The 15,197-nt window shown below is 61.2% G+C and overlaps 7 protein-coding genes across 7 annotated transcripts; 5 read left to right on the top strand and 2 right to left on the bottom strand.

Moving 5' to 3' along the window:
• Positions 1–395: 395 nt before the first annotated feature.
• Positions 396–2,022, top strand: CMQ_3107 (vitamin b6 transporter bsu1; the record flags this gene model as incomplete). The annotated part of the gene is made up of 3 exons (XM_014317185.1): positions 396–745; positions 818–1,129; positions 1,197–2,022. 3 exons carry the CDS (start codon positions 396–398, stop codon positions 2,020–2,022), a joined length of 1,488 nt encoding a protein of 495 aa, XP_014172660.1.
• A 1,345-nt stretch (positions 2,023–3,367) lies between these two features.
• Positions 3,368–4,395, top strand: CMQ_3189 (uncharacterized protein; the record flags this gene model as incomplete). Its single annotated transcript, XM_014317267.1, has 2 exons — positions 3,368–3,457; positions 3,529–4,395. 2 exons carry the CDS (start codon positions 3,368–3,370, stop codon positions 4,393–4,395), a joined length of 957 nt encoding a protein of 318 aa, XP_014172742.1.
• Positions 4,396–4,527: 132 nt separating this feature from the next.
• CMQ_3015 (chorismate mutase) lies at positions 4,528–5,576 on the bottom strand (the record flags this gene model as incomplete). The annotated part of the gene is made up of 2 exons (XM_014317093.1): positions 4,528–5,434; positions 5,506–5,576. 2 exons carry the CDS (start codon positions 5,574–5,576, stop codon positions 4,528–4,530), a joined length of 978 nt encoding a protein of 325 aa, XP_014172568.1.
• Positions 5,577–6,391: 815 nt separating this feature from the next.
• On the top strand, positions 6,392–8,640 carry CMQ_2511 (WD repeat-containing protein; the record flags this gene model as incomplete). Its single annotated transcript, XM_014316589.1, has 3 exons — positions 6,392–6,463; positions 6,523–8,316; positions 8,365–8,640. 3 exons carry the CDS (start codon positions 6,392–6,394, stop codon positions 8,638–8,640), a joined length of 2,142 nt encoding a protein of 713 aa, XP_014172064.1.
• A 461-nt stretch (positions 8,641–9,101) lies between these two features.
• Positions 9,102–10,501, top strand: CMQ_2615 (norsolorinic acid reductase; the record flags this gene model as incomplete). The annotated part of the gene is made up of 5 exons (XM_014316693.1): positions 9,102–9,296; positions 9,371–9,410; positions 9,473–9,532; positions 9,589–9,731; positions 9,791–10,501. The coding sequence occupies 5 exons, from the start codon at positions 9,102–9,104 to the stop codon at positions 10,499–10,501; spliced, it is 1,149 nt and encodes a 382-aa protein (XP_014172168.1).
• Positions 10,502–10,716: 215 nt separating this feature from the next.
• CMQ_3003 (uncharacterized protein) lies at positions 10,717–12,622 on the bottom strand (the record flags this gene model as incomplete). Its single annotated transcript, XM_014317081.1, has 2 exons — positions 10,717–11,426; positions 11,518–12,622. 2 exons carry the CDS (start codon positions 12,620–12,622, stop codon positions 10,717–10,719), a joined length of 1,815 nt encoding a protein of 604 aa, XP_014172556.1.
• A 1,021-nt stretch (positions 12,623–13,643) lies between these two features.
• Positions 13,644–15,194, top strand: CMQ_2811 (sap domain containing protein; the record flags this gene model as incomplete). The annotated part of the gene is made up of 2 exons (XM_014316889.1): positions 13,644–14,588; positions 14,694–15,194. 2 exons carry the CDS (start codon positions 13,644–13,646, stop codon positions 15,192–15,194), a joined length of 1,446 nt encoding a protein of 481 aa, XP_014172364.1.
• Between the last annotated feature and the right edge of the window lie 3 nt (positions 15,195–15,197).

Consider the following 15,197-nt stretch of genomic DNA (forward strand, 5'->3'; position numbering starts at 1 on the left):
CCGCCGCCCCGGTCTTTTACACCACCAGGATTACACACTGATACATGTCCCCACTCGGAGCAGTCGGCATGGCTGCTGATAGCAGCGCGCCAATCACGCCGACGTGGGTCGCATCCGACAACAAAACACATTCGTAATGGTTGGCCATGCGTGAATTTTTCTAATCGCAGCGGGGGGACGCCCCTCCGGCTCAGCTGACGGAAAGGATGCGATGCGACCTGGCGAGACGCAGAGACGCAGAGACTTTGTATATATCAATGCGGTGGGCCGTCTTTGCGCTTTCTCTCCCTCTTTTGCCCAGCCGTTCTCCCTTTCTTCGCGGTCTGTCCTCGACTCTTTGTCCTTCCGTCTAGAGTTTTTTACCCCCGTCTCCGTCTCGTTCTTCTCGCCTTACCATGTCCGTCCCGTCGACCGAGCCGAAAGGCATGTTTGACGACAAGGAAAAGGCCGGCTCGTTCGACAGCCCGGCCACACCAATGGACACCGATGCCACGCTCAACACGCTGCAGCGCGTCAGGACGGCCGATGCAGCGCATCCAGTCCACTGGAGCGGCCTGAAGAAGTGGACCATCATCACCATCTACTGTGCCCTGCAGGTCTTTGTCACCATCACGTCGACCAGCTACGTCAGCGCCGAGTTCCTCGTCCAGGAAAAGTTCAACAAGTCCACCCAGATCGTCACTCTCGGCCAGAGCATGTTCATCCTGGGCAATGCCATCGGACCGGCCTTTCTCGGCCCCCTGTCGTATGTCTAGCGATGATGCCGGCGAGGCGCAGAAATCCCCGGACGCGCGAACCGCACAGCTAACCCCCACAGGGATATCGGTGGCCGCAAATGGGTTTACGTCATCTCCATTTTGCTCTTCGCCATTCTGAACATCGGCACTGCCCTGGCCCGCAACATGGCCATGCTCATCATCTTCCAGTTCCTGTGTGGTGCCGCCGGCAGCACCGCCCTGTCCAACGTCGCCGGCACTATTGCCGACCTCTACGGCGATGCTGACAATGCCGGCCAGCCCATGGCTCTCTTCGTCTTCGCCGCCAATTGTGGCCCCAGTCTTGGCTCGCCCATCGGCGAGTGGATTGCAGACAATCCGCACATGGGTCTGAACTGGATTTTCTGGATCAAGTAGGTTTTGCTTTGTGCTTTTCGTTTTTCCGACGTCTTCATCCGTCCATCATGCTAACATCCCCAGTGTCATCATCGGCGGCGCCTTTTCCCTCGGCATGTGCTTCGTGCCTGAGACTCTGCCACGCATTGTCATCCGCGATGCCGTGCGCAAGCACCAGGTCAACGACAGCGAGGAGATCGCCATCTCCGAGGAGCGCATTGACGTCGTGCGCGAGATGCGCTTCGTCACTACCATGGCCCTCCGCATCATGTGCACCGAGCCGATTGTCATCTTCCTGGCCATCTACAACGGCTTTGCCTATGGCCTGCTCTTCCTCTACCTCGACGGCGTCTTTGACGTCTTCGTCGTCAACAACGGTCTCTCCTACATCGGCGCTGATCTGACCTACCTCAACTTTATCGTCGGTGTCACCGTCATGTTCCTCTTCGTCCCCGTCCAGACCTATTTCTTCACCCGCGATCGCCAGAGCAACGGCGGCACGCCGCGCCCCGAAGCTCGTTTCCTCACCTCGCTCGTCTGTGTCTGGCTCTTCCCCGTCTCGCTGCTCTGGTTCGCCTTCACCTGCAGTGGCAACACCTCCTTCTGGTCGCCCGTCGTCGCCGGTGGCGTGCTCGGCTTCTGCGACCCCCTGCTCTACCTCGCCATGCTCAACTACATCACCGACGTCTACACCAACGTAGCTGCTTCGGCCATTGCTGCCTTCCTGATCCCCTCCTTCGGCCTTGCCGCTGCCTTTGCTCATATCGGCATTGTCATGTTCGACAACATGAGCGCCAAGTGGGCCATGGCCACGCTCGGCTTCGTCTCCTTCGGCCTGGTCGCCCTGGTCTACGTCCTTTACTTTTTCGGTCCCCGGATACGGTCCTGGTCGAAGCTCGCAAAGCACTGAGCCGGGGATCCGGCTGCAGCAGCGTGTACATATTCTCCAGACGGAGCTTAGATTCCCCAAGACTTTTTTAATTCAATCACAACACAAAATCAATGCGGCTTGTCATAGCAGATACCCACGCGGAAGCTAATAGAACACACTATCTTTCACTGCTTGCACCCATGCACCCATCTGTCAAGCCTTATGTCGGCGACCGGCGCTGGCCGTATTCCTCCTTGACATGGCTCTAGGCTGTGCACGCACGGCACCGGCCGTACCGACCACGTCAAGGTCTAGCGTTGCATACGCAGCTAGCATCGCTGGCAGGATGCACACACATGCATACGAGTAGCCTGGCTTGGCCTAGCTTAGCCTGGGGCAGGATATCTTGATTCCGGAGTTGGACGTGGAACTCTAAAAGCCGGGGTCCAACTTATCCTCCGATGGGCTAAGGCCAGGGAGAGCAGCTGGTTACGAGATACGCTGCCGTGCCATTTCACGTCGAGCGACGGTCTGCCCTGCATTAGCAGTCTCACCAGAACAAACAAAAGAAAAGGAAGGAGACACACTACACAGTAGAAGGATTCTTAAAGGATCAATACGAAGACTGTCTCGGGAACACAATGGAGCATTCCAAATCAAGAAAGCGTATTTGTACGGAGTACGTAGCATGTATTGGCGACTCCATAGATAAGATGCCGCGTATGTGTTCTATTAGCATTGCCGATCGTTTTCATTGGTAGGCTACCAAAGGAGCAAGGTACATTACGAGTTCCAGAGTGGAGTACTCCGTACGGAGTGAAGACTCGGCAATAGTTACACAACTGTCAAGCAAAGCTGACTAAGCGGTCTAAACTCGGAGTAAGTGATTATATAAGCTACTCCATAGATCTTAAAAAACAAGGGCCCCATTATTACCTAGCGTAATACTCTGGGTTTATGTGACCTACAAGGCTGTACCAATCTGACACCACCGACATCTAGGCTCGACTAAACTCACGGGCGCAACTTCTTTCGATCAGAAGTCCGGCTGGGCTCGAACTCCTGCGCTCGCTTGACAGGAGCTGAGTGTGTCTCTTTGGCGGCGTCAACCCGGCTCATAACCTGTCTCACCCAGCTTCCCACTGCACCAGTGAGGAAAACACAAGGGCCCCCGTTATTGCCTAGCGCATTGATCTGGGTAGATAAGACTAGCACTTTCTGTGTACGTACATATCTAACTAAAGCGGGCCAGCCATGTCTGCTTTAACCAATCACATGCATAGTATCAGATGGAATTTTTTGATATTTTCGTAAGTTGAGATGCTTGTTCCAGAGAGAACGACAATTCTCCAACAAGCAGGCAGCTTAGCTCCAACACATCGCCATGGGAAAGAAGCGGGCAAGAGAGGCTGACGGGAAGCAGGCGGCGTCCAAGGATGCCGACCGGATGGACGAAGACTCGGACGACGAAGAGGTGAGCCGACGGGAAAGCGACATGTGAAAGCGATGTGGGCGGACCGTCCGTTGGCTAACACGAGCTTGCAGAACTTTGACATTGTCAACGTGGAGTTTGAGTGGTTCAACTTTGACGCAGACGTCGACTTCCACGGCACCAAGACGCTACTGCGGCAGCTGCTGGACGTGGACGCTCCGTTGTTTGACGTGTCGGGACTGGCGGACTTGATCCTGGCGCAGCCGACGATCGGGTCGACGGTCAAGGTGGATGGCAAGGCCAACGACGCGTACGCGCTGGTGACGGCGCTGAGCATGCGCGAGCTGAGCGGAAAGCCGGCCATGGCGACGCTGACGCGGTACCTGGCCGAGAAGGCAGCAGCCCAGGTGTCGGGTCCGCCAGCGCTGGGCAGCCTGTTGCCGGGGTTGTTGGCGCAGCAGACGGCGTCATCGGACGCGACAGCGCCACACGTCGGCCTCGTCCTATCGGAGCGACTCGTCAACATGCCGGCCGAGGTGGCGCCGCCCATGTTTACGATGCTGGCAGATGAGATCGAGGCGGCAGTCGAGGACGGCGAGCCGTACGGGTTTACGCACTACCTCGTGCTGTCCAAGACGTACCAGGAAGTGCAGTCGTCGCTGGCCGTGGTGGTCGACTCAGACGAGGAGGACGGCAGCAGCCGGGGCGGCGGCAGGCGCAAGAAAGCACGCAGCAGCGGCGCCGGCGCCGACGGGGCATCGCCCATCTTCCACTTCCACCCCGAGGACGAGGTGCTGCAGCGACACGCGCTGGCTTACGGCACGTACGCCTTCACCAAGGCCGACGAGGCCGTGGCTGACAGCAAGCGGGCCTTCCAGGATATGGGCGTCCAGGCACACGGACTGCTGATCCTAATCGAAGCCGACAAGCTCGCAGGTGCCATCAAGGCTATGGGTGAGTATTTGCAGACGCCGCAGTGACGGGCTTGGCCTACAGGTAGCAGTACATAGACTTGGTCATGATATGCACTTTTGTTCAAACATCAATCTCGCTGTCGCTCGGCTAGTATGCTCTTCAATCTGTAAATCGGCCAGGATCGCCCTACCACTCCCTCATCTCCGCAGAGGCAGCCAGCGCAGTGCGGCAGCAGCGACGACGACGATAGTGCCGCCAAGACCCATGCCGCAGAGCAGGGCGGCCTGGCTGGGGTCGATGGCGATGGGCCGGGGCAGGTTCTTGTACCAGGGAATGTGGACGTCGTCGAGGCGCTGCATGAGGTACTCGACCTCGACGACCTTGGTGAGGGGAATGACAAAATCCTCGTAGAGGGCGACGACGGCGTCGACGTTGATCTTGTTGGGGGCGCCGGTGGCGCCGTCGGCTGCAATGTCCTGGCCAAAGGTCTCGACCTTGTTGCGCATGCGCTGCAGGACGAGCTGCTCGACGCGCTTGTTGACGATGGCCTCGCCGATGCCGTCGCGATCGCTGGCACGGATGAGGCGGGTGAAGCGGTCGGTCTCGGCACGAAACTTGGACTCGGCGACAAACTTGCCAAAATGGATGCGACGCGAGAGGGCCTGCAGGACGGCAATGTCGCAGGTGGCAGACGAGCCGTAGTTCTCCTGGACCTCGCCGCGGTCGCCGTGGCCGAGATCGGGACAGACGGCCGGCAGCAGCTTGTGGACGTAGTACGCCTTGATCTCGTCGTTGACCACGACGTCGTTTGGGTGCAGGATGGCCGGGTAGTCGAGCGGGCGCAGGATTGGACGGCCGACGACAGCGTCGGGAAAGAAGGCGTTCTCGTCGGGCGACTCGAAGCGCCGGATGCGCGACTGCAGACGCTCCTGCTGGCGCAGATACCAGTCCATGAACGAGTACGTCTTGCCGAAGAGCGGTCGGGTCCACGGCCACGGCAGCAACGAATCCCGGATGGGCACAGCACCGGGCTCGTAGATGCTCTTGTTGAGGGGAAACTGCGCCCGCTCGATAAGGTGGAAGGTGATGGAATCCTCTAGCCGGCTGGACAGACGCGAGACCGGTCAGCAGGGCGAAAAGCAGGGAGAGAGAAGGAATGGACAAGGATCACGCACATCAGCTGAACCCGGATCCGAGACAGGTCCAGGGCGAGCGAAGAGTCCAACATGTCAATGGCAGAATCCATGGTGGCAGTCTAGACATCAGCCAGGATGTCGGAAGAAGGAGAGCCGGCGTGTGGCGGGTGTCGGAAGTTCGCGACAAGAATGAGGCCTGAAGTAGGTCAAAACGCGGCTCGGCGCCTTAAAAATCGGCTTCCGGCGCCGGACGAAGCTCATTGGCCAACAGGCAGCTGAGTCGCTGCAGAGTGCTACGTAAGATACTGTTTCGGTGAGCCAATGGAAAAAAGTCCCCTAATCCTCCACTAACAGGTGACGTATTTCGTTTGCCCTACGCAATGAGCCAATGAGGGCTGTGGCGGCAGCTTCGGCCGTGTGTGGCTTGTCCGGTTGGGGAAAGCACCCTAAAACACTAAACGCATAATGGCACATAGCACGTCTTGGCCGTGGAATCCCAAAAATAATGCTCGCTGCTGCTACTCGTTCTTCCTGCATCCGTCCGAAGGGTTGGTCTCGCTCCGCTGCAACACGAGAACTCAGCAGCCCCAGCCAGATTTGCCGGCGCAGCGCATCCATCGGAATTGTCAGCAGAAAGAAGCGGTTTCGGACATCCGGCCTCGATCGCAGGCTTTTTTTGCCTCGGTTCCGGCACGTTTTTCCAGTGTTCCGGCTCGACGGAATTGGACACCCGCTTTTCTCCGGCTCGTTCCTGTCTGCCGAACGGCTCTCGCTGGCCTGTCACTCGGCGGATTCGCATCCTGACAGCGTGGTGCTCCCCGGGACTCCGCATTGACCCAGCCGCTGAAGGCAGCAGGGCGGCACACGGCCGTAGGCAAAGAGCCGGTGCAGGCGCACGAGTGTATTTGTGCACGCGACAGATCGCATGGCCAACGCAGACGGCTATAATGCGTTCCATGACGACCTCGATCCGGACGAGGACGCGTCCATAATTTCGGTGAGCAGCCCCTCCATGAAAGAAAAATGGGACGGCAGCAGCCCCTCTAACAGGTGCAGACTGCAGGGATCGAGGCGTTTGGGCGCAAAGTGACGACCACAGCCACACACCTGATTGGCCCGCTGAGCGACCCGACAGCGAGCCCACACTACCAAAACGCGATGGGCGAGGTGCAGAAGCAGCTGCGGCGGCCGGCCGTGCAGCGCGGAGTGATGACGCTGGCGCGCACGGCGCCGACGACGGAAATGGTGCGGACACGGCTGGCCAACGAACTCCGGTACCGGGCCATGTCGTATGTGCCGGAGGAGATGCTGCAGAACATACCGGAACACGACAACACGTATTCGCTCTTCCAAGGCTTCCAGGCGACCTTTCCGGAGATGACGGAAGAGGGCAAGAAGCAGCTGAACGGCAGCGCGAACGGCCACGGCCACGGGCACCGACATCACCGACGGATCTCGCGGGGGCGCAAGCTGCTGGACGACAAGCCAGGCACACCGGACAACGACAGCGCGCACTCGCTGCACCGGATGCGCAAGCAGAAGGCGACGATGCTGCACGAGTTTGAGATGTTGAGTGTGCGCAAGAACATGGCGACGAGCGAGATGCGCGAGATCGACATCAAGATGGGCAATCTGGCGGGGATGCGGCAGATCCTGCTGGACCGGCTGGCGGGCCTGGAGCAGGACGAGTCGACGCTGGAGCACGACCTGATGGAAGTCGAAAACCGGATCGACATTGCGCAGGAGGTGGCAGACGAGGCAGAGAGGGAGGCGCTGCACACGCCGACCAAATCGGACGTGGACCTAGCCTTGGACAACGACGACGGGGCGAATGGCAGCAGCAGCGGCGGCGTGAGTGGATTCATGACGCAGTCGATCTACGGCAAGCTGTCATCAGCCGGAAGCACGCCGTCACGAATGGGGCACAAGCGAGGCAAGAGCCAGCGCAGCCGATCACTAGCAGTGGTGCCGGAACACTTCCAGCCGGGGGCAGCGGTGCGGGAGATGCGGGCACACCAGGATGCGATCAACGCGCTAGACTTTGACGCGCCATTTGGCACGCTGGTGTCGGCCGGGATGGACGACACGCTGCGGGTGTGGGACCTGAACGCGGGCCGGTGCATCGGGCTGCTAGAAGGCCATACGGCGTCGGTGCGGACGCTGCAGGTAGAGGACAACATCCTGGCGACAGGATCGGCAGACGCGACGATCCGGCTGTGGGATCTGAGCCGGGCGCGCTACGATCCCCATGGCAGCCTATATCGCCATGGTGGACCGTTTGGCAGGGGCGGTGGTGGCGGACGAAACAAACATGGCGGAGTGCACGACGGGGCAGACGACGACGACGGCGACGACGACGACGACAGTGGGATGGCGTTTGAGAACCCGGAGGACGAGCCGGTGGAGCCGCCGGCTGACAGCATGGCGGAGTGCCCGCTCTTCACGCTGCAGTCGCACGTGGGCGAGGTGACGGCGCTGCACTTCCGGGGCGACGTGCTGGTGTCGGGATCGGCCGACAAGACGCTGCGGCAGTGGGACCTGGAAAAGGGGCGGTGCGTGCAGACGCTGGACGTGATGTGGGCGGCGGCCCAGGCATCGGCCAGCCTGCACACGGGCGAGGGCACGTGGCGCCAGGCATCGCGGTCGCTGACTGAGCGCGCCGACTTTGTGGGCGCGCTGCAGGTGTTTGACGCTGCGCTGGCCTGCGGCACGGCCGACGGAATGGTGCGGCTGTGGGATCTGCGCAGCGGTCAGGTGCATCGCAGCCTGGTCGGCCACACAGGACCGGTGACGTGTCTGCAGTTTGACGATGTGCATCTGGTGACGGGGAGTGTCGATCGGAGTATACGGGTGAGTGTGTGTGTGTGTGTTTGTGTTTGGGTACATCTAACTTGTCAGATATGGGACCTCCGAACTGGAGCAATCTACGACGCCTACGCCTACGACAACCCGGTCACCAGCATGTCCTTTGACGCCCGACGCATCGTCAGTGCCGCCGGCGAAGACGTCGCCAAGGTGTACGACAAGATCGAGGCCCGGCAGTGGGACTGCGGCGCCGGCGTCACGGCGGCCGAGGAAGGCCGCAGCCCAGCCATTGTCGAGCACACCCGGATACGCGACGGCTATCTGGTCGAAGGCCGCCGGGACGGCCGCATTGGTGTATGGACATGTTGAGGGGGAAGGGGGAAGAACGGGAGAGGTTGAGATGACGTGGGACATGTGGCGGATCTGTTCGATTCTGTTCGATTTATGTTGTAACTGTGCACCGGTCACGATGGAAATGGAAAAAAAAGTAGGCTGGAAGGTTGGTTGTCCCAACGGATGGGTCAGCGGCTGTTTCGGCACCATTCTGCAACAAAGATTCCGTGCTATTTTCCACATGTTGGCGCCATCACGGCTGCCTGGGCCCTCAATCATGCACGACGCCGGGGTTAAAAGGCTAACTACGACGTGTCGGCAATCGGACTTAATGGGAAGTATGATGGCATCAGGGGAAGAGCTACCGGGTAGCTGCCCGTCTGCGCATTACGTCTGTCTTTTCACCGGGACGCTATAAATATGGCGTGTGTCCTCTAGGATATGAGAGGTCTACCTGCATTCGCCTGCTCAGCTACATCCCACCATCCCATCTCACCATGTCTCTGCCTTTTGTCGTGAACAACACGGCCAAGACGCCGCTGGGCCGCTACCGGCTGCTGTCGCCCACGGCGTCGGTGCGTGTCAGTCCGCTGTGTCTCGGCGCCATGAACTTTGGCGATGCCTGGAAGGACTACATGGGCGCCTGCGACCAGAAGAACACCGAGGAGATTCTCGACTTTTTCTACGAGAGCGTATGTCTGGCAGCCACCGGCCGTTCGGGTCCGGGTCCGGGTCCGAGTCCGGGTCCTCGCTGACTCGCTTGCAGGGCGGAAACTTTATCGACACGGCCAACAACTACCAGAACGGTCTGTCTGCAGCCCCCTGTTGCATCCGTTCTCGTCCCGAGACAGCCACTGACAGCAGGCAGAGGAGTCGGAAAAGTGGATTGGAGAGTGGATGAAGAAGCGTGGAAACCGGGACCAGCTGGGTAAGCGCAGCCGATGGACGGCCACCGACCAAAACAAGGCTGACCAGATTCGGCAGTGCTGGCGACCAAGTACACGGCCTGCTTCCGGCCAGGCCGCACCGACGAGATCACGGCCAACTACGCGGGCAACAGCACCAAGAGCCTGCACGTGTCGGTCAACGCGAGCCTGCGGAAGCTGCAGACGGACTACCTCGATCTGGTGGGTGTCGTGTGTTGTGGACTGGCGAGACCTTGTGGTTTGTTTTGCTGACTAAGCAGCTTTACGTCCACTGGTGGGACTACTCGACGAGCATCCCTGAGCTGATGCAGTCGCTCAACCAGCTGGTCGCATCCGGCAAGGTGCTCTACCTCGGCATCTCGGACACGCCGGCCTGGGTGGTCAGCAAGGCCAACGAGTACGCGCGCAACCACGGTCTGCGCCCGTTCAGCGTGTACCAGGGCCGCTGGTCGGCGGCCTCGCGCGACTTTGAGCGCGAGATCCTGCCCATGGCCCGCGACGAGGGCATGGCCCTGGCTCCCTGGGGTGCTCTCGGCGGTGGCGCCTTCAAGACGGAGGAGCAGCGTCAGGCTCAGCAGGGCCGCGCCTCGCCGGCATCGCCCGAGCAGGTGGCCATCAGCCGCGTTCTCGAGACCGTGGCCACACGTCACGATAGCCTCTTGACCAGCGTTGCCCTGGCCTATGTCCTGCACAAGAGCCCGTACGTGTTCCCGATCGTGGGTGGCCGCACGGTCAACCACCTGCGCGGCAATATCGAGGCCCTCCGGCTGCGCCTCAGCGACGACGACATTGCCGAGATCGAGGCTGCCGTGCCGTTCGACAAGGGCTTTCCCCACAACTTTCTCTGGACCGCCAAGGGCAACCAACACCCCCAGGACACCTGGCTGACCAGCGTCGGCGGCGTCTACGACTACGTCCCCATGCCGAAGCCCATCACCATCCCCGACGAGCCGGCTGCAAAGGCCGAGTAGGGCTTCCGCCATTATCCAGCCTGGCAGCGTCGGTGGTAGCCTTGATGATTGGCCGTGTAAACTTGAAACATCCATTGTGCATAGCCGTATCTCATAACTACTCATTCCAGTCTTGGTCGTGTCTCATGTCGTAAGCAGATCTGCTCTGCCGTGGATCCATATTGTCCCGTGTCTACATTTCGCAACCCGTCTCGCCAACGAATCTCCACTCGCCTTCACATGTCCTCGTCCTCGTCCAAGTCCAGCCGCACCGGCAGCGCCAGGCCGCGAGCAGCCCGCAGCTGAGCCGCGCGGGCCAGGTGCACGGGGATGGCGACGCTGAGGCTGGCATCGAGCCAATGGCCGCCGAGCGACATGTTGAAGTCAGCAAAGCAGCGTGGACGGGCTCGCGGTCTGGCCGCGTCCACCGCGAGCAGCATCACGACGTGTTGCACTATGACAAAGCCGTAGAGCATGCGCGGTGGTCGCAGCCGTCGGAGGTGGAGGCAGCGGCTGGTCCCGACGTCGTCGTCCTCTTCCTTGACCGCGTCGTCGCCAGCGTCGGCTTCGGCAAACGGCGGCAGGCTCGCATAGTACTCGCGGTATTGCGTCGCCCACGCCCGGAAGTAGTCCTGGATCCGCCGGGCCAGCGTCCACTTGCGCGTGCTGGCTCTCTGCGACTGCGGCGAGCCCGGTCGCCCGCTCTTTCGCGTGCTGCTGCTGCTGCTACTGCTACTGCTGCTCGCCTTGGAGAATCGCTTGGCCGTGATGTTGGGCATCGCCGCAAACGGCGCGCACCGGTCCAGCCCCGCGTCCTCGGCCGCCCATGCAATGTACCGCTGCAGCTCCTTCTCGATGATGATGTCGATGCGCCGCGTGTTGCCCGCCTGACGCAGCCCGCTCACGCGCACCTGCAGGTCAAATAGGCTGCGCAGCGCTTTCGTTGCTAAGGACGGATTAGTCAGCACCAACGCGACAGAAAAAAGAAAAAAAAGAAAAAAAAAACGCGAACCCCAACACATCCGAGACACACTCACCCCGAAATTGGCTGCTCTTGTTGCTGATGAGCGTCGGCTTGTCCGGTCGGTCAGGCGGCGCAAAGAGTGATGGGTACATGGGGACGCCGAGAAAGTCACGCGACCAGATAGCCGGCATCAGCGGGTGGAATCCACGCAGCGACATCAGCCGGTGCAGCTTCTTCTCGTCGTGTGTCCAGCTGGCGAAGCCGGCAATGGCGCCAACCTCGGATTCATAGCCGCTCAGCTCGTCTTCGTCGACCTCCCACTCGCTCTCGGTGTCGCTGTCCGGCTCTTCCTCCAACAGGTCGGACCAGGGCCCGATCCGTCCGTCCTCGTCCGCGTCCTCGTCCTCGTAGTCGTCCAGCTCGTCTTCCTCCTCTTCCTCTCCCTCCTCTTGCTGGCCGTTGCCATCCCTGGCCGACGCGGTCAGCTCGCTGCCACCCCCGTTGAGCGTCGCCAGGTTGGCGGCCAGGGAGCCCAGTCGCGGCCCCTTGGCCGGACGCGGTGTGGGGAACATGTCGCAGCTGAGCACGTCATCACAGCTATCGGCGTCGTATTCCCCCTCACTAACACAGCTGCTAGCCGCGTCGGCCTCGTCGGCCTCGTTGGCCTCGTCGGCCTCGTCGGTGTACTCGTATCGCTCGTCGTCCGTCTCGTCCATGCCGTCGGTGGGAAGACCCGTGTTCACGACTACCGTGTCGACGATCATCGAGTCGACGTCGATCAACGCACGGCCGCCGTCGGGCTGGGGCTTCTCGTGCACGTCCGCCGTCGTCATCGCTCCGCTATCGCTCGCTGCACAGTCGATCGGCTCGGACTTGGCGAAACGTGGCGGCCTGAAACGCGGCAGCCACGAGGCATAGCCAGACGAGGCTCGCTTGGCTGCTGCCGCGGCCGACTTCTTCTTCCGCGCCGCGTGCTCGTTGGCCAGCTGCTTCCACCGGCCCTTGACGGCCGCCGCTGTCCGGCCGCTCTCGGGCGGCTCTGTCTGCCTCTTGGTGCCGGCAAGGCGGTCAGGCTGCGACGTCAGCGTCGTGGAAGATGCTGGCGCCCGCCGGCCGTCGGCACCATTCGTGGCGCTGGGCTGCGCGCCCCGGAAGAAACTGAACAGGCCTGAAGGCATGGCTGGCGTGCTCCGCAAGAAGACGACGTGGAGCTGCTTCACCGATCGGATCGGTTGTCTGTCGAGCTAGTCTGATCGCCTGGCGAAAGAACCGTCTCGTCGGGAGGGGGGCAGGTAGCTAAATATGGGATAAAAAGTAGACCAGAGGCGACAGGGGGGTTGGCGTAGTCGGAAACCTCGCTCACACGCGTTGATGAAAGAGGGTGCGCTGGAAAGGAAGATACAGCGGCGTGGAGTCCAAGGTGCTCCGTGCAAGCCCTACATATCCAGATCAGAGATCAGAGAGGGAAAAGCCGGGCTGAAAGGGATAAGACAGACGCTTTCGGCGACGTTGCATTGCCCGCCACCTTTCTTTCACCCTTTTCCTTCTTTCTTCTTTCTTCCGTCTTCTTTTTTTTTGTTTTTTTTTTTTTTTTCCTTTCCCCTTTTCTTCTCTTTCTTTTTTTTTTTATTTTTTGTTCTCCTCTCTTTGTCCCGTTTTCGCGACCTCTGGTTGGGCCGCAGCGCTCGATGCCTTGTGACATGGGGGAAGGAGGGAGCCAAGAGACCCCGCCGCTGCTCTTTCCTCATTTGTCGGTGAGCACAGCGGCTATGCATACGCGCATGTGGTGCCAGCGGTGTCCCTGCCGAGACCGTCTCCGCGCAGCAGCACCCCTGCCTAGAGCCGGTGGCCCTCACAGGGCGTCTTACGAGCAACGTGGACGTGAGCTTGCCATTGCGCTGGCTTACGTACGGAGTACGGAGTATGTAGTAATACGATTTGCCTTGGGCAGGCACAAATGGTCTGTGCACCAACGTCACCGCCAGTGAAACGCGCTAGTCCAAACTGGGCTCCTGCTAGCTGAAAGTGGTTCGCGACGCGCGACGCCTTTGGCCTCCCTTTTGCTGCACCTTTGTCTGCACCGAGTCGAGAAGAAAGAGGTCGAAACGCCAGCACAACCGTCGTCGCCCAACACATCGTTGGTCCATCTGCCCTCGCTTCTGCACGTCTACGCGGGTCTCCACGCGTCTCTTGCCCGTCATGGTCACCGCTGCAACCGACTGGAGCAAGCTCAAGGTGGTCGACCTCAAGGCTGAGCTCAAGAAACGCGGCCTCTCTGTTGCCGGCCGCAAAGAGGAGCTCGTCCATCGGCTCTCGGAGCATGATTCCGCGACTGAAGACGCAGAGCCGGCTCTTGTGGAAGAACCCGAGACGGCCCCCTCCACCCAGACGGTGGACGACGGCCCTCACTTCGACCGTGGCTCTGCTTCTGTCGAGGCTGCATCTCCGGATGCCCAGAAGCGAAAGCGGCGGTCCACCAGCCCGCCTCTAGCGACGCACGGCGAAGACGGCTCGACCGACAGCAAGCGTCAGCGCGTCGACGAGAGCGTGGAGGAGCCCGTGGCGGACGAGAAAGCAGAGGAGATGCCGGCGATGAAGCCGGAATCACCAACACCAGCAGCAGATGCTGTCGAGCCAGAGCCGCTGGTCGAGGCCGCGAGCCCCTTGCACGATGTGGACATGGACTACGCGGGCACCACCGATGACGGTGACGTCGTGGTCTCTCCGGCCATCCACCCGGCCACGCCAGCCCTGTACATCAACAACTTTATGCGGCCGCTGCGGCCGGCCGCGCTGGACGAGCATCTGATCTACCTGGCAGCGTCGCCGGCTGCGCGTCGAAGCAGCGCGACGCCGGACCCGTCTGTGCTCGTGAGCTCGTACCTGGACGCCATCCGGACGCACGCCTTTGTCGTCCTGAGCAGCGCCACGGCTGCTGCCCGCGTGCGCAGCGCCCTGCACGGCCGCGTCTGGCCCGACGACAGCAACCGCCGGCCGCTCTGGGTCGACTTTGTCCCGCCGGCGTCAGTGCCGGGCTGGATCGAGCAGGAGACGTCCGGTGGCGACACGCGCAGCACGCTGCAGAAGTGGGAGGTCACCTACACCGAGCTCGACGATGGCAGCGTGACCACGACGCTGCAGGTGGTGGGCAGCGGCCAGGCCTCGTCTGGCCCGGCCCAGCAGCAGCAGCAGCAGCAGCCAGAACGGGCCGCATCGCTGCCACGGTCCCCCACGACGGCGACACCCCAGCTCGCTGGCTTCGACAATGCTCCCAAGGGACCCCGGGCTGCCGGTGGCGCCAATCCACGCGGCGGCAGCGGTGCTGGTGGCGGCCGCTACCACCTGGACGCCGTGCGAACCACACAGGCACGGCCGCGGCTCGAGTACCAGACGGCGCATCCCGATCTCGCCCAACGGCGGCTAGACAACATACAAGCCCTGGAAGGGCCCCAGGAGACGTCTGCCGGCGCTGCTGGTGCCGCGCGTGGCGACTACTCGAAAAACAACAACCGGTACACGTTTGAAGACAGCGCCCGATTGGTGGACCGAGGACCAGAGATGTTTGACGGCATCCGGCCGCCACATCGCGAGCGGGAGCGCCAAATGGCGCAGGGAGGCGGAGGTAGAGGCGGCTATCGTGGGAGAGGAGGCGGTGGTGGTAGGCGGCCGCGATACGATGATTACGATTACCGGCCGCCGCCACGAGACGATCGAGATGGCCACTATGGAGGTTACCGGGATCGATGGTGAGAA

Source organism: Grosmannia clavigera, assembly GCF_000143105.1.
Source record: "Grosmannia clavigera kw1407 unplaced genomic scaffold GCSC_144, whole genome shotgun sequence".
Taxonomy (NCBI): Eukaryota; Fungi; Ascomycota; class Sordariomycetes; order Ophiostomatales; family Ophiostomataceae; genus Leptographium; species Leptographium clavigerum.